Source organism: Accipiter gentilis, chromosome 7 (assembly GCF_929443795.1).
Source record: "Accipiter gentilis chromosome 7, bAccGen1.1, whole genome shotgun sequence".
Classification (NCBI taxonomy): domain Eukaryota; kingdom Metazoa; phylum Chordata; class Aves; order Accipitriformes; family Accipitridae; genus Astur; species Astur gentilis.
In genome coordinates, this window is record NC_064886.1 from 12,851,402 (window position 1) to 12,879,217 (window position 27,816).

General features: G+C 56.0%; 1 protein-coding gene across 19 annotated transcripts in view; it reads right to left on the reverse strand.

Annotated features, from left to right (window-relative positions):
- Nucleotides 1-646: 646 nt before the first annotated feature.
- The window catches only part of MEF2D (myocyte enhancer factor 2D), an 84,539-nt gene continuing 57,369 nt past the window's right edge, over nucleotides 647-27,816 (reverse strand). For 12 of the 19 annotated variants that reach the window (XM_049805124.1, XM_049805129.1, XM_049805123.1 and 9 more), the window contains 8 exons: nucleotides 24,133-24,343; nucleotides 21,316-21,372; nucleotides 17,538-17,728; nucleotides 17,110-17,130; nucleotides 13,628-13,757; nucleotides 10,873-11,116; nucleotides 9,062-9,363; nucleotides 647-6,921 (listed from right to left, as the gene is read on the reverse strand). In XM_049805124.1, coding sequence (XP_049661081.1) covers nucleotides 6,827-6,921; nucleotides 9,062-9,363; nucleotides 10,873-11,116; nucleotides 13,628-13,757; nucleotides 17,110-17,130; nucleotides 17,538-17,728; nucleotides 21,316-21,372; nucleotides 24,133-24,343 — 1,251 coding nt within the window. In that variant the 3' untranslated portion in view covers nucleotides 647-6,826. Of the gene's footprint in view, nucleotides 6,922-8,973; nucleotides 9,364-10,872; nucleotides 11,117-13,627; nucleotides 13,758-17,109; nucleotides 17,131-17,537; nucleotides 17,729-21,315; nucleotides 21,373-24,132; nucleotides 24,344-27,816 lie in introns of those variants that run through there. The other 7 variants (XM_049805133.1, XM_049805135.1, XM_049805134.1 and 4 more) reach the window with 7 other exon arrangements.

Sequence of the window (27,816 nt, forward strand, 5' to 3'; positions counted from 1 at the left end):
GGCACCAGAAACCGTGGTGGGAACCACCGTCTCCCCCAGGAGCATCCCAGGGTGACCACCACCCCCGCATCAGGGTTGCCTGTGGGGAGGGGGCTGTCTGCCAAGCAAGGGGTAGCCACTGGTCCTCAGACTGGTTGGATCCTTTGTGGACGTGGGACAGGGATGGGAAATTGGGGACCCCTGAGCAGGAAAGAAGGGTAACCCCCCCTGCTCCAGCCCCCCAACCTGTCCCACTGCCCGGCCACGGTCATGCGTCCGGGCAAGCTTGTGCTGATGCACCCAGTGGGAACTGGGACAGCAGCGTTACCGCCAGCCACTGAGACTAGGTGACACAGGGAGCATCCCCACCTCACCAGGACTTCTGGCAGGAGCTTGAACCCTGGACCCAGAGCGACATCCCGCTGCACCCTGCAAGGCGGGGGGCTGCTGAGGAGGGTGGGAAAGAAAGAGCCAGAGGCACAGAAAATTATCAGAAACGTGTATTTTTTTCTTTTTAATAGTAAACCTCTTTACAACAAATATAGTGAAAGAGTTTCCAAACAAAACTCATAAGAATTTTTCATGGTAATTATTATTATTATCATCATTTTTTTATATCTTTTTTTCCTTATTGTGGAATATACAATAACGCATCACCATACAGCACAAAAAAAGGAATACTGAAAAAACAAAACAGACGTCTCAACCACGTGCTGCAGTCCCTGGGAAGGAGCCACTGATTGTCAAGGGTGCAGGTCGGGAGCAAGGATGGGAGGGGACGGGGACGGGGTCGATGGCGTCCCCAGGGCTCGGGAGATTCTTGGCCGGACCAGACCCCGAGGGTGCAAATACTCAAGAGAAAGATGGAATTAGTCAAAGATCCCAGTTAAAACTTTACAAGCTCTTGGCGTAAATCATCCCTCCCCTCCCAATGCTGCTGCTTGGCTTTCGTTGCATCACACCTGAAGAGCTGGATACGGAGAAGAGGACACCCTGGTCCCCGCGTCCCGTCCGCAGGACGAGTGTGACCGTCCCATGGCTGTCCCAATCTGTCACCCACGGGCGCAGAATCCCTTGACTCACACACACGCACACATACACGCACACACACGCACACGTGTGGAGGAGCATCAGGAAAAAAAAAAGAGGTTAAAAATATATATATATATTTATAGATACACAGTTTATCTTTTTTTTTTCCTTTTAAATTGCTTCTCAAAACAATAAATAAAACTACTCAGGGGAAGTGCACGTTCCGTTTTGTTTCTACCTGTGCAGCATCCTGGGGGGGGGAGGAGAAGAGCTGCCTGTGCCGATACAGATGGGCTGAGCTGTGTGGGAGATCCAACTAACCATCATACAGAGAAGTTGGGGAGGGAGGTTTTTTTTTTCTTTTTCTTTTTAGTGCATCATTTAAAGGGTCTATTCTATTTTACAAAGATTGTTGCAGATACCCCAGAGTTTGCTAACACCTACCTGCTTTATTTGAGCTACAGGGAGCCGGAGGAGCAAAGGGGATGGGGTAAGACCCAAGACCCAACCCAGAGGTCATCGGTGGGGGACGTGTTTGCCAAGGGGGGGACAGCAGCACAGCCACGATGGCCCCCACCCGTTTCAGCATCCTATTTGCCTGCAAACTGCTTGGAAAGAGCCGTGGGGAGGGGAGTCATGGCCCAAGCTGGGTCCCGGGGCCGGGCAGGGGCTGCTTTGCCCCTCGGTCTCAAAGGGAGATGCTGGGAGCCCGTGGGGACGTCCCAGCATTCGTCCTATGCCAGCGTGTTTCCACCCAGGGAAAGGATGCTCCGTACCACTCTGCAGCATGTTCAAGGCTGGAGAGCGAGGAACCGCACCAGTCTCTACATCTTGGTGACTCGAGTGGTACCGGTAGGAAAATCCCCCTCTGCAAACTCAAAGAAATACCTTCTTTTCTCCCCACCGCGAAGCTGGTGGTTACCCCACGCCCTGTGGTAAAATGCCGGGGGGCAGCAGCCCACCCCAGCCCAACGACGCCTTGCATTTCTCTACCTCTCCCAACGACATCGGGCTGGGGATGTTAGAAAATCCCCAGTTCCCAGAAAACCATCCCAGCCTGCTCTGAAGATGCAACGAGGTGCCCAGTGCAGCCTGAGCCACACCACCCTCTTCTGGCTTAAGGAAAGCATACTTCCAAAAAGGCACAGCTCTTAGAGGACGGAGCTCCAGAGGAATAAACTGGAAAATAAAGGGGGTTTTCCACCCACTGGGGAGGAGAGGGGAGCTGGGACGACCCTGTCCACTCCTCCGAGGTCCCCTATTCCTGCCGGGAGCATAGCAGTGAGCCAGAGCATCCCTGCACACCAGGTACTTCCCTATTTCCAAGGCTCGCTCCAAGCTATTTCTGGGTGTTGCTGACCTCTCTGGACCCACGGGTAACATGCCAGCACTTTGGGGACCTTTTGCAGAAAAGCATCCCTGGTGCTCAAGCCATTGCCAAGTGGCTGCTCCCAGCTGGGAGCCTGGCAGGGTCCGGGTCTGGGACATTGAAAAATTGGGGAGGGATGGGGAAGGGGGCGCACAGGAAGAGCCAAGAGGGTTGAACAAGAAATAGCTGTACAATTCGGCCATGTCCAAAGTCAGTATTATTACAATATACTCTGACAAAAATATAATCTCATTTCATATCAATACAACCAAAAAAACCCAAAAAACAGTTTTCTGTACTGTTACCATTGCTAACATATTGAAACTCGCTATTTACAGTTACAGTAGCCAGGTAAAATACAAGTGAAAGATCAGAGAGAGAGGAGGACGGGGGAGAAGGGCAGACAGGGGAGATAAAATCTCTGGAGAAAAGGAAAAAATAAAGGGGGAAAGGCCCTCTTACATCCCAAGCATGGCTTCTGGCTTCAGATAGGGAAGGGTGATGGAGGTAGCAAAAACACAATACTCGGTTTATGGGTCTGGTTGAGTTTTTTTGTTGGGAAAAAAAAAAGAAAAGAAAAAAAAAGAAAAGAAAAAAAAAGAAAAAAAGTGAAGCGAGAGTGGAAGAAGGAAAGGCGGAGTAAAATTATGAGAAAATGGGAAAGCGAAACAAGAGCAAACCTTCAGCTGAAGCCCACAGTTACGGACTCACCTGCAGCCCCATGAGAGGCGGATGGGAATGAATTTTTGCCACTTTGGATGTTCAAAATCCCCGAAACATCCCCAAATTGTGCCCTCAGCCAGAAGGATAGAAGGAGAAGGCAGGATGGCATGGACAAGGCATGGCTGGGAAGATGCCACAAACTCCTTCCCCACCCCAAGGGGATGCTCACCCTGCTCACCCCTGCCAGAAAGCCGGTAGCGCGGTGGGGATGCCAGGGGGGCACCAAGAGCCCCCTGCCCCGCAGCCCTGCCCACAGCCCCTTCTCTGAATCCCGCACAGGCAATGGCAGTTTGGAGCATTTTCCTTCCCCAGAGCTGGTGACAAACTTCCCAATTCCCCTCAAAAGTGTTGGGGGGGGGGGGGGGGATTTCCCAACTGAGCAATGTAAGGGGGGAAAAAAAGCACAGGAGGTGGAATTTTCAAGGAAAATGGGGGTTGAGGGTGGTTGCAAATTTGCTTTTTCCCTGCTTTGCTGAGACTTTTTGGGGGGAGGAAGAGAAAAAGTGAAAAAGGGGGGAAGAAAAGGAAACATTTTTCTTTCTCCTCACTCCGCTTTCCCCCCCGGGAGCACACGTGGCCCTTTGTGACCAGCTCTGGTTTTAACACCCCCATCTGCCCTCAGACCCCCAACCCCAGCTCCGGCCCCATACACGTGACGGCGACAAACCCCTTCCCGAGGGTCTCCCCACCATGACCACAACCCCCCTCCACAGGGCTCGGGGGTGCTCCTTGCACAACCACAACCAGACCTACCCCCCAGCCTGTCCCGGCACCAACCCCCCCTCAGCCCCAGCAGCCTTCATCCAAGCTTCCGACACAGCCAGGCTCTTCGCCATCCCCCCAAAACCGCCCCGTTAGCATGGGGTCAACTTGTCCCCTCGCACCCAACCTGGCACTGGCTCACTGCCTCCGCAGCGCCCCCCCCACTCCTGGAGCAGGTGAGTCCATTGCCATCCATCCATCACCATCCTCAATGCCTGCCTGATGCACCCCGGCAGCCCACCCTGGTATTTGAGGTTCGAGGCATCATTTAGGGTTCTGCTCCATCCCCAAATCTCATCCCGGGGTGGGCAGGCGACTTCCCACCCCATCCGGGCGCTACGGCTGCCAGCAGCAGCATCACCCGAGCCAGACCCCGCGACCTCCTTCCATCCTCCTTCTCCTCCTCTCTGCACCAGCCAGGGCCAAAACCCCAGTTATCCTGGCACGTGACGGCGGCAGAGACCTCACCGACTCCCTGTGTGCCCCCGGCACATGGATGTACCCTTTATTCTGCATTTGCACACACACCCCCCCCCCCCCCCCGGCCCTAACACTGCTCTCTCCAGCATCGTCCCATCGAGGGACACCGTGGATCTGGCCAGCCCCGTCCCCACCACCGCCGGCACAAACACCCCAAAAACTAACCGGCCTCAACTCTGCCAAATCCTGGGAAAGACCAGCCTTCCCTGGATGGGGGGGGCGGTCACAGCCACCCCCTCAACGCCAGCATCGCGGCCGCATCCACCAGTGGCAGCCCCGCGTCCCCCCCAAAAGCAGCCGCACCGGCGTTGGGCTCCCAGATCCCAATCACTCCGTGGGGACCAGAGGAGTCCTGGAGCAACCGGAGGGAGAAGATGGGGCCGATGCCAGCAGAGGCTGGAGTGGGGGGGGTCTGCACCGTTCGGCGGCCGGCCCCGGAGTGCAAACCACCCCGGCTTACCTCTGGATCCGGCCCGCGGCGTTGAGCCCCAGCGTGCGCGTGTTCGAGGGATCCACAGAGATTTCAAGAAGGTAAAGATCAGAAACAGACTTTGGTAAGTAACCACACTTTTAGAAAGTAATATATCATTTTTGAAACATATCAGTGCATACTTCTTATATGAAAATATACACAATTGTATTTCATTCTCCAAAAAAGGAACAATTAAAAACAAAAGCAAACTAGCCCAAACACAATATATTAGCTGTTTTTTTGTTGGGTTTTTTTTTGTTTTGTTTTTTTTTTTTCTTGTTGTTGTCATCCTTTAAAATTTTTAACGCTACACTTTGTTCAGGTTACACTTTTTTTGTCTTTTTTTTTTTTTTTTTTGTAAATGTTTTTTTTTTCTTCATGCATTTTACACCTTTATAGCCTTTGAGAATAAATAAGCTCCATTTTGCTTCCACATCTCTAAAAACTGCAGCATTTTAACTATTGTCATTTAAATCGTGCAATTTTTTTTGCAACACCCCTTTTTAAAAAATGGAAAATATATATATATTTTAAAACTAAACCCTATACAACGCAAAAATTCCAAATAAAAAAAAATTATACACAATTGTAACTGTCAACAGTACAGATGAGCACGAGAAATAAAATTAGATCAGAAACGTATTTATAGAAGCACAAAGGAGGGTGTTGGTTTCTTAGATTGTCATTCTTCTCGTTGTCTTTTGAAAATTAGGAGGAGTTTACTGGATACTACAGTCTGGGGGGAAAATAAAGAATAATGACCCGGACAAAAAAACCCCAAAAAAACCAAAAAACCCAAAAACAAACCCCAAGCCCCCAACAAAATAAAGACCCCCGACAAACCAACCCCCAAAACCATTTCACCGCGACGGTGAAGCTAATGCCGTATCTGACCCGGGGCATCCCCACTTTTCCCACGAGCCGTACTTGCCCGTGGCACCAGCCCAGGGGATCGTCGAGTCCCGCCGCCGCGCTGCTGTGGATCCGCTCTGGAAGGTCACGGCATGGCACAGTGCCAAACCACTCGCACTCTCCCCTCCAGGTAGGTCTAAACCTGCATCTCTACGTAACCCAGAGCGTTTCTATGTCTTGGATTTTGTTTTTTCCAGGCTCTCAGCTTCAAGGTAGAAGTGTGAACTTGGGAGTCAGGGCATGAAGTTAATGAGCAAAAATGTTTTTTGGTTTCCCTCCCCCCGCCTCGGGGTTGCTCTGCACCGATGCTCCAGCGGCAGGGACAGCGTTGAGTGTCGGGGCGGCTCTTCACCGTCTCCTCCCCGCCAGGGTCTCCGGAGCAAGCCGCTCTGCCGGCACCTCCTGCCGCGCCGCTCCCCAGCAGAGGAGAAACTGTTTGGTTGGGTTTATTTTCTTTTTGTGAAGAAAAAAAATATAAAATGAGACCAATGAGAGGTCGTTAATCCCACCTAATTTCCAAAGCAAGGCCGTGCAAAGAGCTCAGGTGCGTGTCCGGTACGCCCAGCATCGCCGGGTCGAGGGGGGGTCAGCGTGGGCGAGGAGGACCACGGTCTGCAGCGTCTCTCCCGCTTCCCGTATGGACAAACGGAGGCGGAGGGAGGGAGATCCGCTTCTGTCGCCGATGCCACGCCGGAATTTTGGAGGCGAGATCCGAGCATCTCCCCAGCACACGGCGGTACCCACTGGGTACAGCTCGGGGAAGGGGACACAGGGGGGGTTTAACCACACAAAACCTGCCAGGAGCCCTCCCCAATGCTGCAGGATTCCCATCACCTGCCTGGGGCCCTCCGGAGCTTGGGAAAAGGAGAGGGCATTAAAATTTATCATTCAAAAAAAAAAAAAAATCATCACCATTTGGAAAAACTTTTCTGGCAGCAATTTGATATTGCAAAGATTTGTATGGGGAAATTTTAGCCAGCCCGTCTCTAGGGGCCTCATTCCTGCAGGCAGGGATTTCAGGGCACGGTGCTCGCCCCGGGCTTCGGTGAGATGCGGATAACCAGGCAAGGCTCGGCGTGAGCCGGCACTGCAGCGCATCAGCTCATCGGTGGCTCTGGCAGGTCAGTCCCGGGCTGAGCATCGGCCACCCTAGTCCCTCTGCCGGGTCTCTGCATCCAAACTGGTTTCATCACTGGGGAGAGGAGGAAAAGTCAGGGTAGACATTAGCTCAGAAGGGACGTGCTGGGAGATGTAATGCGAGGCTCTTTTTAGCCAGCACCTTGTGTACTGCTGTGCCTGACCGGGCAGGACATGGCCACATTTTCCCTCTTTGGCCATCATTTCTCAAAGCTATGAATTTTCACCCAATTTTTGGAGGATTTCCTCTCCTCCTCCAGCCACTCGCTTTAAGTTGCCCCTGTTTGTTTCAATAATAATCGTTTTTTTTTTTTTTTCTGTATTGTTTTTCCAGTTAGAAACTTTGGGAAAAACGCTTGGTTAGAAAAAGTTTATAAAAAACCATAAATTTGCTTCTAGTTTTGCCATCATCCCAGCACATCTTTATGCAACACAATTCATTTCAGCAGACTGAGCTGGACACTGGATGCTCGGCGGAGGGCACTAGGAGAGCTACAAATCCGACCGTGACTTTTTGCTCCTCTCTCTTTGCACCGACTTGAGGGGGTATACTGGCCCCAAAGCAGCTCCTGGCTTCTCCACAGCCCCCGGAGCCCATCCAGGCTCCGGCCGCTGAAGGAGCTGTTTGGCAAAGGTGGCATCCAGGCAGGTTTTGTGCCGGTTTTGTGAACGTGACCCCAGGGGTGAAGCGGGGCCAGGGCTGTCCCCGCGCAGGCGGTGCAGGGGTGACAAGGCGGCAGGCTGGGATGGGGATGGGGGACCGGCATCCCAGAGAAGAGCATCTGCAGGGAGAAAGCCCATCCCTAAAAGCCTATGCCAGCCAGGAATGGTTCTTTCTCCTCCAAACCCTCAAGCCCTGAGCTGGCTGCTGCATTTTGGGGTCAGGGCACTGCTGCCTGTCCCTGGGAAACTGCCAGAGGAAGCACCAACATGAGGAGATTCCTTGGGTTTTCCTCCTTTTTTCTTCCACTAAATCACTCCATCAAGACTTCGGCAGATTTTCTGCACAGCTCACCCTCACCTTTTGAGGCCTAGAAACCTTCAGGCAAAATCCCAAAGGATAATTATTTCAGTTGCATCCTTCAATAAATATAATTTATTCCTATTTTTTTAATCTAAAGCTTTGGCCCATGGGGAATGGGAATGCATTTTTAAAATGCATTTACAGATTTTGTTTGGTAAAACCTGCAATTTTCTTTAAAAGCAGCAATAACACATCTGTCCTCTTCAAACACGCTGTGCCCAGGCAGAGGCAAGATTTTCCCCTCTTTAGGTTAACTGCAGTTTTAAAATGACTGTGGCCAGAAAGAGTGGGAGTTCCCTTATCTGCCCAAAAGGATCCTGTCTGCACCTATTTTTCATGCAAACAGGATTAAGCCTTAAAAATCTGCCTCTTATTTCCCCGACACACCACACCTTTATGGGACCCAGGCAGCACAAGCAGGCTGCAGATGCATCTGCATCACATTTAATATTGAAGCTGGGGTCTCCGTGCCGCCCGCAGCCAACGCCAGCCTGCCTTCCCAACGGGTTTAGGAAAACCCTTTTTTAGGAAAACCGGCACCTGCCAAAGCCCTTCAACCTTTCTGAGAGCTGGATCGTGTCTGAACTGTCCCTCCCTGCACGTGGACCTGGGAGAGCCCAGGCGCTGCTCGAAGGTGCGTTTTGGGGATGTTCTGTGCCCCGTCTCCCCTCAGATCCCGTCCTGCTGCAGGCGCTCTTCTCTAGGGATACGGTCCGACCTCCCAGGGAGGGGGGGACATACCAACATCCCCGGGGTCTCACTGGTCAGCGGGCACTGACTGCCACCTGGTTCGCCTGTCTGCACCGGCTCATGGGGATGAGCATCCCCAGGGACTGCTTTTTTCGATGAGGACGCAGGTATTTAATTTCCACTCCCCCCCCACCTTCCCCAAATGCCTGGCTACTCCCGAGCCTGCTGCCCCCGGCCGAAGAGCGTCTTATGTACTGCGTGCATCGCCTGCTGTGCTAGAATGAATGCCTACAAAATCCTAAAGCTATTTCTCAGGCAGTTTATGATAATTTCCCCCCACCCCATCCCAGTAGCCCGTTTCGCCCCTGCACCCCCCCACCCCCCAACCCTCCCATCCCCTCCCCACGGCCCCGCTGCGAGCCGGCGACACTCCCAGGGACGGCGGGGACCCGTTATGTGACCCAGGTATCCAACCGCATACGCTTTACAGAGGGGCTTTCCCCCTCGGGCTCGCTGGTGGGTCGCAGGAGGCCCAGGGATGAGCCGAAATCGGGGCGGGCAGGATCGTCCCGCTCGCTGCTGCCTTCGTAGGAGCTGGTGTTGCTGCTGAGGCTGTCGACGGGCGAGCGGCCGGTGGGCTCGTGCCGGGGCTGGTGGGGGAAGGTGCTGAGCGGGGTAGCAGTGTTTCTTTCCCGGTTGGGCGAGACGGGTTCCGACTTGATGCTGATGTTGGGGTTGGTGTTGACAGTCAAAGTGGTGGTGTGGGACAAGTGACTCCCTTGTCTGGGTGGCCGGAAGGCAGGGGGATGAGGTTGGGAGAGGAGGAGGAGGAGGAGGAGAGCAGGAGGAAAGCAGGAGGGGAGGAAGGGGGAGAAACAGATGGAGGAGGAGATAACGGGAAGTCCCTCATTATTCATCTTTTCAGTAGCCTTCTACCCTCCAATCCACAGAATGCACAACCCACAGACCCCATGGCTGAATGAGTCCAGAATTATGAATCTGGATTAGATTATGAATCTGAATTAGATTATGAATCTGGATTCATAATTAGAATTATGAATTACTATGACTCCAGAATTCCTAATCTGCACACTCACCATGACGCATCACTGCTGCACCAGGATGAGACCCTGTACAACCCCTGCGGGCAGCATCTCTCCTCCACCAGCACCCCACGACTCAGCCCCGATCCCACCTGCCGGCCCCACAGCAGCCACTCAAACGCGTGGAGGTGAGGGACAGGCTGAGACACCCCTGTCCCTCTCTACCGCAGCGTCCCCCGTGGGCTGCACAAATCTGGCAGAGGGGTCCAATGGGTGGTTTTCCTCCAAGCTGGGAACCTCTACAGCCTCTTCACTACATCCCGAAACTCCATCCAGGCTTGCCACACGTCCCGCAGCCCCGCTGGCGCAGGAGGTCCAGGCAGCTGCTGGGGAAGCTGCTACCTGCCCTGCCTGGAAAACGTGCTCCAGGCAGTGGAGAAACGCACCGAACTCCCTGCGCAAAAGCCTGGTGCCTCCATACATCCACCTGGCACTTCATGCTGAGGATGTCAGAGTCTTACTCCTAAGCTGGCTTTGGGGCAAAGCCACTGAATCCTCCTCTTCAATTCTTGCCTCTTTCTGTCCCACGGTCTTAGTGTGATCATAGGCAAGTGGCTTAAATCTTTCTTTTGACTAAGATACTCTGAAAAAGGTCTGTGTGTGGATGCTTTATTCCAGCCTAAGAGTGGATCCACTTCAGAAAACCTGCTCCAATATGCAAGTGCACGTATTTTTTTCCCTGGAGTAAAGCAATTCATTTTCAGTATTAAAAGCTACCCTCTTCCTACACTAGCGGGACCACTATTTCCAGATATCTTATTCTGTAACGACCACCCCATTTAACTCTGGCTCTTGCTGGATCTCAGCTCCCCAGCCGTGAGTTGAAGAGACCAATCCTGCTGTGGATAGACAGCAAGAAGCAGCTCTCAGAGAGCATCCATCACCTAGCACACTGCTGCCTGATCTCATCGGGGGACTCCAGGCTCACTCCTATGACAGTGGTAGGGACAGGATTCCCAGACTTCACAAGCTGGCTGGTCTGGCTCTTCCTGCAGCTGTGGGCACATTTGCTCCTGCCTCCTAGAAGCACAGCGTCATTGCCGGGGCTCTGCAGTGGGAGGCTGACAATAACCCAACAGAGGAGCCACAGCTCGGATTCTGCAGGTTTGGCACTTTGGAGGAATTTCCCTGTTTCCCTCTTTCCTTTGACAACATCAACCGATTGGCCCCTGGTATCCATTTCACTTACATTAAATTTCCTAGTGATACAGGAACCAGGTGCTGTTGCTGCTGCTGTTGCTGCTGCTGCTGCTGTTGCTGCTGCTGTTGTTGCTGCTGCTGCTGTTGCTGCTGCTGTTGCTGCTGCTGCTGCTGCTGCTGCTGCTGCTGTTGCTGCTGTTGCTGCTGCCAAGCAGAGATGTTGCCGAGGGACAGCCCACCAGGTGAGCTGAACGCTGGCAGCGAAGACAACTCGGCGCTTGTCAGTTGATAATCTGGAAAGGAAAGAGCCCTTCAGTCATTTCCATGTCAAACCAACTCCGACTGAGCCCTGAGCGCTGCAAGGAGATGGAGACCCGCTCAAGAGACACAAACCAGCCACAACTTTGAGATTATCTGCTATTGCCATGAGCTGCACAGGGATGCCACTCAGAGGGACACATCTCTTGGGAGTCATAGACCGGTTTGGGTTGGAAAGGACCTTTAACGGTCACCTAGTCCGACCCCCCCCGCCATGAGCGGGGACATCTCCCACTCGGTCAGGTTGCTCAGAGCCCCGTCCAACCCGACCTCGAATGTCTCCAGCGATGGGGCATCGACCACCTCTCTGGGCACCCTGGGCCAGCGCCCCACCACCCGCAGCGTAAAAAATGTCTTCCTGACATCTGGTCATCTTCTACCTTCAAGGCATGAGCTGCTAACAGGACCCCCCCACACACACACTTACCATCGTCCCCCCAAAATCACAGCAACAGCGAACACAGCCCCGCAGTGCCAAGCCCACCCAGGACGGACCGTGGTGCGTGAAACCCTCCCCCCCAGACCCCCTTCCGCCGGAGGACGGCCGGCTTCCAAACGCCAAGCCCCGGGAGGTGCTGACCCCCCCTCGCCCCCCCGCCCCCCCCCCCGGTGCGCGGCCCGTCCCCGCGCGCCACCAGGGGGCGCTCTCCGCCCGCCACCGCCCCCCCCCCCCCGGGGCCCCCCCCCCCCCCCCTTCCTTGCCTGGGAAGGGGAGGGGGATGCTCTTCCCACGCACGACTCCGGGAGCATCCCAAAACCCGGCCGAGTATCCCAACCCGGGGGGGAGGATTTTACAAAAGGTGCGAAAACCTGCGGCGACGCAGCGTGGAGCAAAGGGGCGGGGCGGGGGGGGGGGGCGACTGCTCTTCGTGGAGATGGTCAAAGCCTTGGTCAAGCACGTCTGCATCGGATACGGAGAACCCACGGTCCGCAAGCGTTCATCCCAAGCTCCCCTCCCTCCCCCTTTCTCGCCAGCGTTATGGGTGTCTTGTGGTTTCAGCCCAGCCCACCCCACCCCAGCGGGGCCAAACCCGCCTGCAGCAGCACAACACAAAGAAGTGGCTGCAAAAGCGCTGAACCGCTGCCAAAGCCACCGGGCTGATTGGAGGCACACCCTACAGAAAGTCCCCGGACTGGGTTTTTTTGTCTTGCGTGGTTCTTTACACGCCTCCCCCCCCCCCCCCGCCCCGACCCCGCCACCACCACCAGCCGTTCTGGTTTAGGAGCTCCTGACACCCACTGGTTACGACAGCCGCCCCCGCAGCTAACGCCGAGAGCTTGAACGGGAGCCATCCCGTATCTCAAAGCTGTGAACGGTCGGGTTTGACTTAATCAGGCTGCAGAGCAAGCACGGGAAAGGACACGCAACCCTGGCCAGCGGGAAGCTCAACACAACCTCACCGGCCCGAAATCGAGACAATTCCCACCCAATTAATAGCTTAGCCTTGCAAAGAACAAGTGGCAACAGCCCAGGTTTGGAGTTTGCTCAGGGCATCTGTACCCTACAGTGATCTACGGGATGATAACCCCTGCGATATCTCTAGCAAACATCCCAGCCACAGACACCGAAGGCGCCCAAGTGGGAACACTTCTCTGCTTGTGGTCATCTGAAAGAGAAAAAATAAATACAGAAAGCTGAAATTCAGCTCCCCCCCCACCCCTCCGCCCTCAGTGGTAGCAGCACAGGGCTCAATTAAAACCTATTTTGGGGACTTTGGCTGTACATAGGCTGGCTGGTGGACCACACGGCCAACGATTTCCACGCAGGGAGAGGAGCCTACTCGTCACGCACAAACAGGCATCTTCTGGGCTACACCTACTAATTAGGAGAGGGAGTTCCCTACACGCCTATTCTGGGTTCTTCCAGACAAGCAGCTTTTTACATTTTTGCAAACTTTTCTCTGAGCAAATGCCAAAGTGAGTTACGCAGGAAACCAGCAAGTTCTTAAAGTCTTCATGGAGGTTTGACAGGTCGCAGATGAACAACCCCTTCGGTCAGGCAAGTGGGCCGTAACCATCGCCTCGGGCCAGCTCGACCCCCACCCACTGGAATCTGATGTGCCTATGAGCAGGCTGGTTTGCATTCTTCCCAAACTTTTGGGGGCCTGACGCTCATTTTCATTAAGCCCTTATTACAACATCACCCAGAGCTCTCAAAAGCCTGGAGATGGGCGTAGCTGTAATTAGCATCCACTTAAAAGCACCTTCACTCTGCCAGCACAGTGCAATGGGCTACAGCATGACAGAATCATGCCCTCACAGCCCTCCCTGGATATGACAGTGAGTTCTCATTATATATCTAATGAGTTTCCCCTTGATTTTAATCCTGTGAAACTACTTGGACTTGACCACGTCTTGCGGCAGCGAGTTCCACGAGCGATGATGCAGCTGCTCGGGCAGAACCAGGCGTGTGCTTGCAGCAGCACATTTCCCTCTCATATAAAATTATCCATCGGAAGGCTCTTATCCGGGCTGTGCGCTCTTACCTGTGTTGTACGCTGTGGGCATGGCAGAGAAAGGCAGCCCCTGCGTCAGCAAACTCGGAGTAGCCACAGAAACAACCGGTGTGGTTAAAGAGTGAGTTGCTTGGGAGACACCTAACCGCTGCGTATTCTGCTGGGGAAGCAAATGGGAGAGGGAGTTACAACCCAAACGCATTTTACTCTGTTGTCCTCGTGGCTTATGGCCCCCCAAAACCTTGGTCTGCAGCTGCCCCCCCTGGGCATGCACCAGCCTTTGAAGTGGACGAGGCCAATCACGGACGCTCTGGCCGTTGCTCATTGCAACAAAGCAAAGTGCAAGCCACACCAGTTACAGACGTTTAGGACCCTTATGACATTCATCTGCAGGTCACTTGGCATTGGCCTTGGGTCACCTTTCTGCCCAGGGCTGGGCTTCACCCGCAAGGACCAGCAACATCCCTGCCTGCATGGAGGGGGACGAACAGTGGGATGCCTCAGTCTGTATTCCTTCTGACGTAAAAAAGAAGAGTCACTATTTTCCAGAGGATGCATATGAGGTTTGCTGTGCTACTCAGGGAGTGAGATAAAGGTACCAAACCAAAGCAGGACTAGCTAACGCAGCGCAGAGCTGACACATCCTCCTCCCTGCAGCACTGATGTCCAAAAATGAGCCTCCTGCCTCTAAGGCAAGCTGAAGATGCTGAGCATCGCTCTCAGGATTTTAAAAGCACTCCGGCATCCTTAAACTTCAAGTCCAGTGCTCAGCAACCTGCCGGCTCGGTGCCCTCAGGAGGTTTGGGTGACTCAGGCATTAGCAGGTCCACTATGGAAAAATTCTGCCCTTGGACCGGTGCATGCCAGCCTCTCTCCGTGGTTTTCCAGGCAGTTACGTGGGCAGATCTACGGGTCAGATTCAGCCCTGTTTACAAGGCAGATAATCTAGGCTGTCTCTGCTGATCTGATTTAAATCAGACTCAAGAGGCTTGACTCTAATCTGAAGCACCCCGGCACACGTCACCCTGTGAAGACTGGGGCAGTGCCCAGCTTAAATCACGCCTGGCACGAGGCTGGCTGCATCCCCAGGGAGCCTTCCTCCTGGCTTGCTGCGAGGTGCTGAGGGCTCCCAGGACGTTTTAGGGCCATGGTTCACGGCCATGCAGACCTCCCCTGGGATAAGGCTGGAGGCTAAAACCCCCTGCCCTTGCCACCTCGTGAGGGTGACAGTACCCCAGTGTGCTGGATTTGCAGCGCCCTGCGCCCACATGCTGCCCAGCCCGCAGGTCCCTCCCCACCACCCAGGGAAGGCGATTACCGGGGCTCTAATTGCTAAAGCCTTGGGGCTGTAGGAGCAGGTTTTCCTGGCGAGCATCCTGCTGGCAACTGCCCACTGCTCGCTGGTTAAGGATGCTGCAGAGAAGTGCCTTCACGGTGGGCAGGATTCAGCCCCGTCCCTCTCTTGCCTGCACCAGACCCTGAGCCAGCCCAGCAGGATGTGACCCACAGTCCCATCCCCTCCGTCCCCTGGCAGCCTTGCACCAGGGCTCTACGGCTTTCCCAGGAAAGTGCCGGCACGGGAACGAGTCCGGCCGTGCCAGAGGGCTGGGGTGGTGGGACGCTCTGGGAATGGGGCAGAAGCCACCCCTGTTACACCACGAGGAGAGGGCTGGGGATGTCAGACCCGGCCGCACTGCAGGCAGCACCCAAATTTACATCCCGATTCATGCAGGTAGGAGTTGCTGAAGTGTGCAAGCTGCCCCCCCCCGCCCCGTGCCACTCACACCGCCGTGCACCTTGCAAAATGCTCCCAGTTGCAAACTGCCATTCAGGCTCGTGACAAAACCATGCAGGCATGCTCCCAGGTGAGCTCGCTTCTTGCCGTAGGCTTGGTGAATGGATCCTGCTCTACCCTTTGGATCAGGGAAGTCTAGAGAAATGGGGGGACGCCTTTCTGAACCCACTAAAAGAGCAGACAGTGTTCGGAGCCTAAAGATGCCGGGAGCTAACCCTAAGGGTGGGCAGGGGCTGAGCCCACGGGCAAAGGGTTAAGGGCAGCGGGGCAGGTCTCAGTGGAGGGGCAGCTGATTCATCCGGCTGCCTGTGTGTAAAGAGGTGGGAGTTGCCTTTTAGAGAGAAGATCTGGTGTGTAGGTTGAGCAATATGGAGGGAGCAAATCTGGGGAGAAGGTTAGCAGAGCAAGGAGGGTGGGGGGGCATCTGCACCAGGCGGGATGAATCCGCAGAGCAGCCGAGACAGGGCTCTGCTTTCCCCTTCCAGATCCAGCTGTGATGAGGTCCCTGCCCCCCCCCCCCCCCCCCCGCCCCCGATTTCATCACCCTCCACCTCCCGGCTGCCAGCTCAGCTTGGGCGAGGACTGTACTTCACTTCAGGCAAAAATCAGCCGGGTTAGCTCAGACTAACAATTAAAACTGTTAATGCCAACCCGGCTGATTTTTGCCTAAAGCAAGCTGCTCCACCAGCTCTGAGACAGGCAATGCCCTCTGGCAGCGGAACCGTGATGAGCAGATGGGGAGGCGGGTGGTGACTGTTTTCACTCTGCAGATGGGGAAACTGAGGCACAGAGCTGCTGGGAGGGGGCCATTAAGCAAGAAGGGTTTTAGGGCATGGAGAGGGGCAGAATTCAAGTCTGCCAAAGCCCTGGCCAATCTTTTCCCTGGCCAAGAGTCTCCTTGCAGGCTGTGAGAGGTATTGGCTTACTCCTGTGTTTTTGGAGAGCTTTTCCCTGGCTGCGTTAGCTGCATCCTACAGCGGCTCTTGCCCTTTCCTCACTGCGCTGACCTGTCGCCCATCTGCCCGGCACCAGAATAGCAACAGAACAGGATGAATCATTGCCACAAACAAGGTGGTGTTCACTTTGCTGGCGGGCAGAGGAGGGGAGAAAAGCCATAAAAATAACATGGAAAACTGCCCCTGTGCACAAAGGAGGTTTAGGGAGTGCACTAGCCAGCCAGTGGATTTACACAGGCTTTAAATAATATCCTTAATATGGGAAGAGCCCGATTTACTCCCTATCTCTCATGTGGTGGCAGTGGGCCAGCTCTTCCTGTGCTGTAAACTGTGGTGGCTCCAGCAAAGCCCACGGGGCAGGTCCCCGGGCGACTGCGGTGTCCAGGCTGGCTCCGTGCAGCACCAGCCCCAAAAGGGACCCAGGCTGATCTCCCCTGGGAAACCAGCATAGGTTTTTTGGCCTTGGTGGAGAAACAGGCACTTCACAGCTCACGTCAGCTCCTTCTTTTCCATAGGGAAAGATTTTCCTGATTTTCCTAAAAGCGTGTTTTGCTCAGGATTGATTTTCTGTGGCAGGACTGGATGTGACATTTGTGCTGGCACCCACGTCCCGCTGTGTTCCCAATGGAGGACAAAGAGGCCGGTGACAACCCCCTACCCGCACCCCACTCCTTCGCCAAGCCAGGGCAGGGTGTGGGGACCAACGGGACAAGCGGCCCACATCCCACCCCGCTGCGATGCACGCTCAGCAGGGAACTCACCAGAGCCAAGTGGTCCTCCGTCTGCCCGCAGGAGAACAGAGAGAAAACCGAGAGGCACCGTTAACTCGACAGCCCCGCCAACCGCCGCGCCGCCGTGCTCGCCGGCACTGTGCCCTCACCTACCACAGCGCACGTATGGTGCATATGGGTTAAACTTGTGCCTGATGCAGGGCTTTTGCACTGTGCTTGTTTGCAGGGCACAGAGCTTTGCACCACGATGTTTGCATCCGGCACGGTGCAAACAGGAATCCAAGCCTTCCTCCTCAGGTCTCCCTGCCAGCATGGCCCCAGCCAGCTCCCACGGCTATGGCACGGAATAGGTGCCCGCACTGCATCCGCTCTAGCACAAAGTCCACCCTGCAACCTGTCTGCTGGCAGGGGATGCGCTCCCACCCCAGTCTCCTCGCAGAACTCTGTCAGGCACTCACCAAATGGTGCATTAGCCCCTTCCCGCTCTGCGAGGTGATCACACGTAAATCCGGCTTGCGGCTGTTGGTGGCGAGCTGCGTGCTGTGGGAGGGCGGTGGCGGGGACTTGGCTGGGATGATCTTGCCCAAGCTGCTGCCATTGGAGACGGGAAGGAGACCCGGAGAGGCTCTGGCACTCACGTAGCCATTTCCTGCGGGAAAATGGGTGACAGAAAGGAAAAAGGTGAACGCACGGCGGTGGTAAACACATGCACGGCGAGCGGTGCTACAGCGGGGCTCCATGGGTGCTCCTCCCCAGGAGAGCAGCACCGCATCCCCCCAGGCTCCCCAAAACCCTCCTGTACACCAGGCACGCTCATCTGCCACCCCTGAGCAGGTACCTGCCCACCTGCTGGCAGCGCGGTGCAGCCCCGAGCAAACCGGGTAGCGCTGGCAGCTGCTCGGATGCCTGCAGCGGGTGCATCCTCCCCACCAAGACCAGGCAAACCTGCCCCGGGCCAGGCAGGGGCAGAGGCAGGGCAGGCAGCGGAGCCTGAGCTCCCAGCACCCGGGGCAGCTCCACAACCTGCAGGAACCCACAATCACTACTGCAATAACAACCAATAAATATTACAGGCCTGATTTGCAGCAAGGCCTCTTTATGCTGCTCTGGCAGGGTACTGGGGCCCTAGCAAGGGGGGCATAATTACTGTTACATTCACTTTTAAGGTCTCTTTATGGTACTGGAGCAGCGAAAAGGGGCTGTGGCAGAGTGAGGACTCAGTTCACTGATCCCACTGCCCCTTTGAAGATCTGAGGTTCCCTCCTCCTCCTCCTCCTGCTGCCCCACTTACGGATTTTATGTGCAAAGAGGGGGAAAAAAAAGAAGAAAGGAAAGGAAGAAAAAAATTTTAAAAGGAAAAGATTTGATGAACATCAGGAAAGGAATAAATTGGATCAGATTACTGTTCTGATGAGGGTGGTTTTTTTTTTTTATGAATAGGCCCCAAAGATAGAAAGGCGTTTAGCAATCACCAGGATTCAGCCCTCATATTCATTGCACGTTAGACCGGGAAAAATAGGTCGCTGATTGCATTATTAATCACATCTACCATTGCGCTACATCTGCATTTCAGCAGGCGGCTGGTGGCAGTGACGCCACAGCCGTGGCGCGTGCTCATCGGGGGCCGAGCACCAGCCGCTGCCTCTCCCAGAGTTGTCCCAGGGCCGGACACATCAGTGATGGGGTAAACCAGTCATGGGGGATGGCCACGCACCCCGGGAGCCACGGGTCTGATCCCACCGATGCCGCTGGGGATGAGAGATCCTGCCCCACCAGCTGCCTGGGAGCTGCCCATCAGGGACGCACAGGCTGCTGCAGACTGGCAGCCCTGTACTGCAAATCCTGTATCCACGTCCCTGCCCCAGGGAGGGGACAGGCTTTCCTGTTGCCAGCGAGGTGCCCTCCCAGTCCTGAATCACCATGAGCAGCCACGCATAAGGCATGCACCTGGTGCCATCAGGTCCCAGGTACCTCCACGCACTGTGAACTACATGCATTTCGCCTGCAAGGTGCATAAAATTCCCTGGGCTACCTTTGCTACCTGCAGTGCCAGTGGCTGTGCAAAAGCCAACAGAAGCAAAGCCAAAAGAAATGTTAAACCCCTGGATATTCTCCTTCCCAAGGTGGCACCAACGTGGATGCACACGCGGCTCTCGTGGCAACTGCCACTTTGAGGTATGCCACATTATCGTGCGCGTCAGTTGAGGTGTGGATCGGGGTGGCCTCAGCACTGGCAGGGACCAGGTTTGGGTCCCAGCACTGCCACTCACCCCTAAAGGGGCTTCCCTGGCAGGGGACCTCGGGTGCTGCCATCGGAGGAGACCCCCCCCCCAAGCCTGGATCCAGCCACCCCCACGAGCTGGAGAGAGAAGGGCTGCACTCCCCCTAGGATTTCTGGATAACCCTGACCCCAAAAAAGGGGTTCAAAAGCAGAGGACTCTGGGCTGCCTTTGCACCCCCCTGGTGTAAATTTGAGCCTGGCAGCAAAGCCAGGGCTAGCCAGGGCAGAGCATCCCCCCCAACAACAGGGCAGGGTGGACAAGGTGCTTCCCACCCCCAGAAGCACCGAGGACGGTGCACGCCACGGCGTGCAGGCAGGACACGGGGACGCAGCCCGCATTGCTGCAGGATCCGGCCAGAAGCACCCGGCGGCTGATGACTCAGAGGCAGCAGGTGATTGCTCGGTGCTGCAGAGATTGCAAGGGAGGAGGAGGAGGAGGAGGAGGAGGAGGAGGCAGAGATGTCCCAGGTACCCAAAAACCGCAAGCACAGTGCCAGAGCCACAGCCATGCTCCCCTCCCACAGCCGGCATGGGGAGCCCCAGGGACGGTGGGGGTCCAGGGCTGGCCATGGCTGGGCTGCCCCTGCTCCTCGCACCCGTTTCCTGGAGTGGCGGCAGGAACGCAGGGAATGCTCCGGTGACGTCAATGCTGACATTCACGGGCCCTGCCAAGCTCGGAGCCGCCACGGCTGCTCCCAACAGCTGACGTGGGGGCGGTCTCGTGGGGGGGGGGGCGGGAAGGGGCCGCAAAGGTGGCTGGGGGCCATGGCACAACGGCCCCTTCCCCTCTGCCTTCGAAGCAGCAGCAAAGCTGCGCGTCGGGTGCTGCAAAGGCCCCGGCGAGATGCCAGCCCCACGAGCTGCCCTGGCAGGGTTTGCCCTGGAGGTGCGGCCAGGGAGAAATTCCCCCAGCGCTGGCATGGCTGCTGCCCGGCACAGGGAAAACCATTATTCCCTGGAGCGGACGTGGTGCGGGGGGACAGGGACGGGGTGAGCTGCAGTGCTGCAGAACCGCGTCTGGACCAGCCCCGTCCGTGCAACCGGTGGAACCCACGCTCCAATTTGGTCTTAATTGGGGCCACGCTGAATTTCACACTCCTCCTCTGTGCTGTTGGCTGGAGCCCCACCGCAAAAAAGCCTCCGAGGGGGTGACAAGCCAGGCTCCTGGTGCAAGGCTGCCTTCCTCGCTCTGCCTCACCCGGGGATGGACAGCATCCACCCTGCTAAGCCCTGGACCGCAGCCCACCCTGCCCCAGCCCGCAGCAGCGGTGCCGGTAGCGGCAGCTGCTTCCCAGCAGGACCCAGGGGCCGTCATTGGCTTTTGGGTTGTACCTACGCAAGCGCCAGCTCCAAAGACCTCACCCTGCAGACAGCAGAGGCAAACCATGGGGAAGGAGGTATTATTAGCGCATTTTATAGCTGGGGAAGCTAAGCCACAAGGTCTGAGCCTTGTTAGCACTGAGGCTCTCGCAGTGGAAAGGGACCTTAATGAGCTTTTTCCCTTGCAGTAAAGTTCCTTTATAGCCCCCAAGCACACAGGAGTTGACTCACCTGGGGTCAGGGGAGTAACTGGTTGCAGTGTGGGGAGCTAAACGCAGAGCTGCCCAAATCACGGTCCTCAGTGGCTATCTCAATCAGCCCCTTGGTTTGCAGCTCTCCCAAAGACCCAGGGGAGATGCTGGCCCCCAGGACACGCACCACCCCGCCCCCCGCCTTGGTTTCTGGTGTCTCCATTGAAACCAACAGCCCCCAGCAAAGGTGCTGACATGGAGCTCCTCGCACCAAACAACAGCAAAATCTTCCCTAGGGCTTCTCCATCAACCCATGGCACTGAATGGCAAAGCAAAATCCTATGTTACGTGTGGGGAAACCAAGGCAAGTAGCGGCTAACAGAGCCCAGGGCACAGGTCCCAGCGCCCACACCACTTGCCGAAAGGCGACAGCTCCTCACTTACCCACGGGGCTCGGGCAGGCTCCGTTCGTGTTGTTCAGATCTCCCCCAAGCATCGCCCCTGCAAAGCAATTGGAAACACGGGGTCACCGTCTGCTTGGAAACAGGTGAGCATCCCTCATTTTTTTGGGGGAGGGGAGGAGGGGGACCACAAGGGAGGAAGGCAGAGGAAAATGAGCAGTGTTGCCTTCCCAGGGAGAAAGTCCTGGGCAAAATGAGCAGCATTCCTGGTGATCAGGTTGGGAAACATTATCCAGGCAGATCCGTTTCCTTTGGGAAGGAGCCAGGCGGCACAGGAGCCCGCTCCAAAGGAGGTGGCTTGGAAAACACTGCGGCTATTTTATTCCAAGCCTCGCTTTGGGGGACACGGGGCCGGTGCTGCGGGGGAAGAGAGCCCCAGCAGCAAGAATTGAAACACTATCTCCCCTGTAATGTTCACACCGAATGGAAACCATCCCTGCACGCTGCCAGGACGCTGCTACAATTCGGCCTCCCACGGTCCCAACGCCTGGAAAGCACTGCCGCTCCCCGCCGTGCCGGGAAAAAACGTACCAGAGGCCTTTTTATTCCCAATAAACTGAATATTTTGCCTCGCCTGCAAGAAGATTTTATTTTTTCTGCCTTGTTGTTGAGTTATTTCTGAAAGCCACCTATTCACAGCCTAGGGCTGCCTGGCCACACCACGGGCGGTGATTTCGGCCAACAGCCGGCATGGAGGCTCCGGAGCTGCAACCGCAGTCATCCCGGAGCCCTGAGCAGGGGAACGAGGAGCCTCCGATCCCAAACCCCACCTCTAACCACTGCCCAACCCTTCTGACCCCAGATGGGGAAACCTGAGACAGAAAAACCTTTTCTTCCAGCCCCTGGCTCTCAGGTCTGGGCTTGCAGCGAGCCCCTGAAAGCAGGAGGAGTGCTGGAGGGCTGAGCTGCTGCCATGCAGGGAAGCACGTTTGCTCCCCATGTGGGAGCATGACCAGGGATGGTGGTGGTCCCCAAAATATTTTACGGCTTGAAAAAGGGCAAGGTGACCCCCAAAACATGGCAGCCGCAGCACTGCAGCATCCTCCCTTCAAGAGATGGGGATGCAAAGCCAGATGTCCCCATGCCTCTGAGGTCCTGGAGGAGGGACTCCATCAGGATTTGGGGGCTGTGCCCTACTGCAGGACCCCACTTGCACCCCAGATTCCAGCGCCATGCTGCCCAAGTGGGCTCACCCCCTCAGGTGAGTGATGCCGACCTCATTCCCAGCCCCATAAACCCCTTCGGCCACCTTTCTCCCACGCCGACCCTGAGCAGACGGCATTGGCTGGCGCCGAGATCCCAACCCAGCGCTCTGCTGCGCATTTGCTTTGGAAACAACACCACAGCGCTCTGCTCTCAGCTCAAGTGCATTGCTAAAAAAAAAGATTTAAGGAAAAAAAAAACCCTCTTCTAACATGCAAGGGCCTGGCTCCTATAAACAGGATTTCTTCCGTGTCCCAGGCAGCGAGTGAATGAGACGCAGATGGCCGGACTTGGAACACCTCTGCGCTCGCAACCGCGAAATTATCCCCCTTCAAACGAACAGCAAGCGAGCAAGATGGAAACGGCGAGCCTCCAGCAGATTCTGCATTACAACAAAGCCTCTTTTTTTTTCGGCAGAGGGGCCTGTGAGAGGGCAGGGGAGATCCCTGCAGCCGACGCTCTGGCTGTCCGTGCCCGAGGAGGGCTCTGCCACCCAGCCTGGAGTTAGATGTTGCTCTTTGGGACCAGTCCTAGAGAAGAAAGACCCCTCTTCCTTGGATCTGGGGGCCTCATCCTGATACCTGAGCACTTCAAGCCACCCCTGAGACCACGCGGAGAGAGCAGTAAGCAAACAAGCCGGCTTTGAACCACGGTTCCTATCGCATCCCAACCCAGGCACCTCTTTCTGCTGGCTTTGACCAAGCTACCCAACCTGCTTCTGGAGGCACCTCCCAGCCCTTCTACCCCTCCAGCCCCTTTGTAAAGCCCTCCCTGAGCTCTCACAGCCCCGGGGGCCGCAGCCGAGTGCCCACCACCCAGATGTCTGGATGGTCACAGTCACCGGCTCTGCCATTTGCAGCCCGTGCAATTTTTACAGACCATCTGCGACAACCAAAATAGCAGGCAGGGGCTTTCTGCACACTATTATTATTTATGATCGCACTGCGGGAGAGCCGGGCTGTGGTCACACGTCGTCGTCGTCCCCCCACCACTGTAGGGGACACGGGTGTCGAGCAGCTTTCCCCCAACCTGCCCTCCACCACCCACCACTGGTCCCTGCTGGAAACGACTGCTCCCTCCAATCTGTCAGCAGATTCACATGAGTAATCGCTCAGCGACCAACTGCAACCAGCACAGCCCGACTCAGAAAAGCCCTTTTTAGGCAGCAGTCCCATGTCACCGGAGTGCCACCGGTGAGCGGGATGCCGGCAGCCACCCCCAAGCCTGGGAACGGCGCCGGGTGACTCATCTCCTTGCGCTGCCCAACCTCGAAACAGATCCCTGCAGGGATCCAGCTCTCAAAAAGACCTTGGTAAGGCGGGGCGGGGGGGTCACCCCCAGTGTGGGGCCAAGGCACAGACTGGGGGCATCAACCTCTGGCAGGAGGGCAGGAGCAAGCATCCATGGGCAACAACTGTTCCAGGCTGTTCCTGCCACCCACGGATGCAGGGACACGTCCTGCCCCCAGGCAGCGGAGGGGGGCAGCAGGGGTGTCCCCTGCTTCCTGGGATGTCCCGTGCTCGGTGCTGCATGCCCGGCGAGCCTCTTGCAGGGACAATGAGGAGGTAGGGATGCGAAGGGACATGGCATCGCTCACCTGCGCTGGCTGGCCTCTGTGGCAGCCCCGGGGACACGGTGTTTCTCTGCAGCGCCGGTTGCTGCGGCGAGAGGAGCCGGGGGTCCGTCAGCGAGGAGGTCACCAGGGACTGGGTCACTAGCGAACTGCCCGGGTTGCTGAACTGCAGCGTGTTTTGGTTGGTCACCGGCACCGTCACGGGCATGGCGAAGTTTGGAGCGGGCACTGCGGACTGAACAGAGAGCAGGGGGTAAAGGGGAGCAGGTACTGCCGGGTGAGGAGCAGGGGTGAAGTTCCTCGTTTTGTAGGCTCTGAGCAAGAACGGGCCTCATCCTGCATCACAGCAGCAGCAACACCCCACTGCTGAAAAAGGGGGGACAGTCCGGGTCCCCCCAAGCCCCCATTTCACTGCTGACCTGTACTGCTGTGCTTGCACCCTGCCCACGCCGGCATCTCGGAGGGATGCACCAAAGCCCAGACCCCCCCAGTGAATACCGGCAAGAGCCATCGGCTGTCCGCTCACACACATCAAAGCTTTGCAACCAGTTGCTTTGGTCTCATTTTCAGGCTGTATTTATTTACCCCCAGTGCTTTCAGGGCAGCCCGCAGAGAGGTGGCTGGAAACACCCCAAAGCGTGAAGGCAGGCAGCAGCATGGTGGTCCACCCCCGCCAGCAGCGAGAGCGGCCGAGCTCAACACTGCCCTTCATCCTGCTGCAGAGGCCAAGCAGCCCGCAGAGGTTTTACGAGGCTGTTCCTCATCCAGCGCAATGGGAAGAGCCCTCCCAAAGAGCCAGCAGTGGATCACAGGTTTGGGCTGACGCTGCTGCCAGCAGCCGAGCATCTGGGAAAGGTTCGTTTTAGTCCACACAGTCCCCAGGTGACACTGGGATCCATCCTGGCAACTCCGGGAGCTGCTGGGAAGGAGGAGGAGCTGACCCCAGGGAAGCAGGAGCATCGCTAAAGCCCTATCCTTGGCCCCAGGTCGAGGACCAGCTTCACCTACCAGCGTCCCTGCTGGAGCCAGACTCGCCGTGATTATCCTAGCCGTCTGTCTTATGTCACTGATTTGCTCTTCTTTAACAGGAGCAGGCACCTGCTTAGAGGCTTTAGCAGGGGCTTTGCTAAAGTCCCACTTTAATTTGTTCAGGGCTGGAGAGGCAGAGCAGCCCAGCGCTGGATGAGACCGTGGCAGGGCCAGAGCTGGGACCCCACAGGCTGCACTGGCAAGGGCAAGGGGAGCCGAGCATCCCCCCCATTGCAGCTGGGTGGGGGCTGCTGCCCTGTGGCCCCCTCCCCTCCAGAAATCTGCTCCTAGATGGGTGATTTTGTTTCAGGGTAGAGGGGAGGACGGGAGGAGGGAGTGGTGCTCACCCACGCCTCACTGCTGGAAACCCTCCCCACCAGCCTCTCAAGGGCATCCCGTCCTTCAGAGACATCCCGTGGCTGCAGCCAAGCTCAGAGGATGGCGGCTCTGAGCCTGCGCTGTGGCATTGCTCTGAGGGCTGCCAGCCCGCCATTCAAAGGGACTGGGCTCGGCATTTCCCAGACCTTTACAGACTGCCGGGGAGAGCTGTAATGCAGAGCCCTCCCTCTGCTCGGCCCCGGGAGCTTATTCTGCATGGCCACAAAATGACGAGGAGGAAGGTTTCTTGGGCGCTGCATGAACACCAAAGCAGCACCGTGTAATAAATCACTGCAAACGCATCTGCATGCGTGCGTCTTCCCGGGAAGGGAAAGGAAAAGCTGACCCCTATGCATTGCATCTTAAGCAACGCCATGATAAAGCCGGGTGGTTGATACACCAACTGGAGAGCAGAGTTTTGCTTTTAAGCCGTTATCTATCCCACTGCACCTTCAAACAAGCATCAGGCTGATGCTGCCCCAGCATGCAGCGAGATGCACACCCAGGCCACCAGTTAAGTGGTCCCAGGTCCCCCCCACCCCAGGGAGGACACAACTAAAAAAGGCGGCTTGCACATCAGTCCAAAATCTGAGGGAGAAGATGCACACATCAGCCAAACCTCAACGATTTCTGTTTTCATTAAAAGCGATTACAAACACCAAATGCAGAAGCCACGCCAAGGCCTCTCTTTAGCGAACAAGGCTTTTGTTAAGCTTCCCCGGCCACCGAGTCTGGTTAGTTCTTGTCACACGCAAAACCAACCCAGCTGGTTAAAAAGGAAAAGCATCTTCTTCAACTGCACACGCCCCACCTGCATCACTCAGTCCCTTGCTGCAGAGGAAGGTTTAGTGGGGGAGCCAGATGCTACACCCTGACTACGAAGCGCCCAGCACCTGAATGCCACCAGCCAAAATGATTTTAGGGCACAGACTGCTCCTTTATGGCATGTCTGGATGCTGCATCCAGCGATGGGAGCCTGCTTGGAGCCCTCCCTTTGGAGCAGAAAAATACAGATACTAAGCAGTCCCTGCTTTCCGAGGTTGTTTTGCACCAAGGAGCAAGCTCTGCTGGCTTTTTGACCTATTTTGCACCAGTGGCAAGACTTGTGCGAGGTACTGGAGCAGGAGGGGTATACATCCAGCCAGGGCTGTACCCCCACCCCACGCAAGCCCTGATGGGGTGGAAACCTGTCCCCTGTTAGTGAAACCAGGGAGAAACCTCTGGGAGGATGAGGCAGAGCCAAGTTTTGCAGGAACTAATCCTACACTAAACCGACTCCGGAGGGCTGGGCTTGCTGTCACAGCAGAAGAGCTGCGAGCAACCATCACTGCCTGCACCCCATTTTGCTTCACCTCCCCAGATCTCCCAGGGCTCGGGGCAGCCACCCCCCGCTGAGATGCAGGGGATGGAGATGCAGATTTTGGGGTCTTTGGGAGGCTCCCGGAGCAATGCAGCGCTCACCTGCTGAGTCAGCAAAATAAAGAGCCGTGGATTTCACAAGACCTAATTCTCAAGAAAAGCCAGAATTTTAACTTGTGGGGGCTTGCCAAGCACAGAAGGGCAGATTATTTTTTGCAGGGGGGGGTGGTGGTATAATTTTTGCAGTGTTGCATCCAGCCCTTGAAAATGAGCCTCCTTTCTGCTCCTGGCAGCATTAATTATGGCTGCAGCGACTTGGGGCTAATCCCTCTGAAGAAGCCTTTGCCTGCATCAATAGTCTCTGCTCCCTTGAACTAACAACTAATTTGAAACGTGTTCCCCTCCTCCTCCCATCTCCTGACACAAATCCCTTTCAGCACTGTCCTGATGCCACCCCAGTGATGGCTCCGGGATCACAGGCTAAAACCTCCCTGGATTTCTGCCACGGCCACCAGATGCCCCGAGGGCTCGGTGGATTTGAGGGGAATTAATGCGGAATAGCCCAAACCGAACTGTGTCTTGCAGGGATGTGAGGGGCGCAGCACCCGTCGCCAGCTCGCATGAACGCTGGGGTCTTAACCCAGGCAAAAATCCTTTTTTTGGGAAAAAAAAGGTGAAAAAGGAGGCCCTAATCCAGTATTTGCAGCAAAGGAGGGGAGAACAGCAATATTCTCCTGCACTGCCCGGACGGAGCCAAGGAGGCTCAGGAATGCCGGAGCAAACGGGAACAGTCTTCCCAATGGTTGTTCCTGCTTCTCTGTGTGAGAAACAGCAGGGACGCTCAAGGCCCCTTGTGCATCTCACCCATCAGCCCCGGGGTTGCATTCGGGGCTGGGGGGGCTGCGTGCATCGGCTCCCAAGGCACAGCACGGCTCGGAAGCA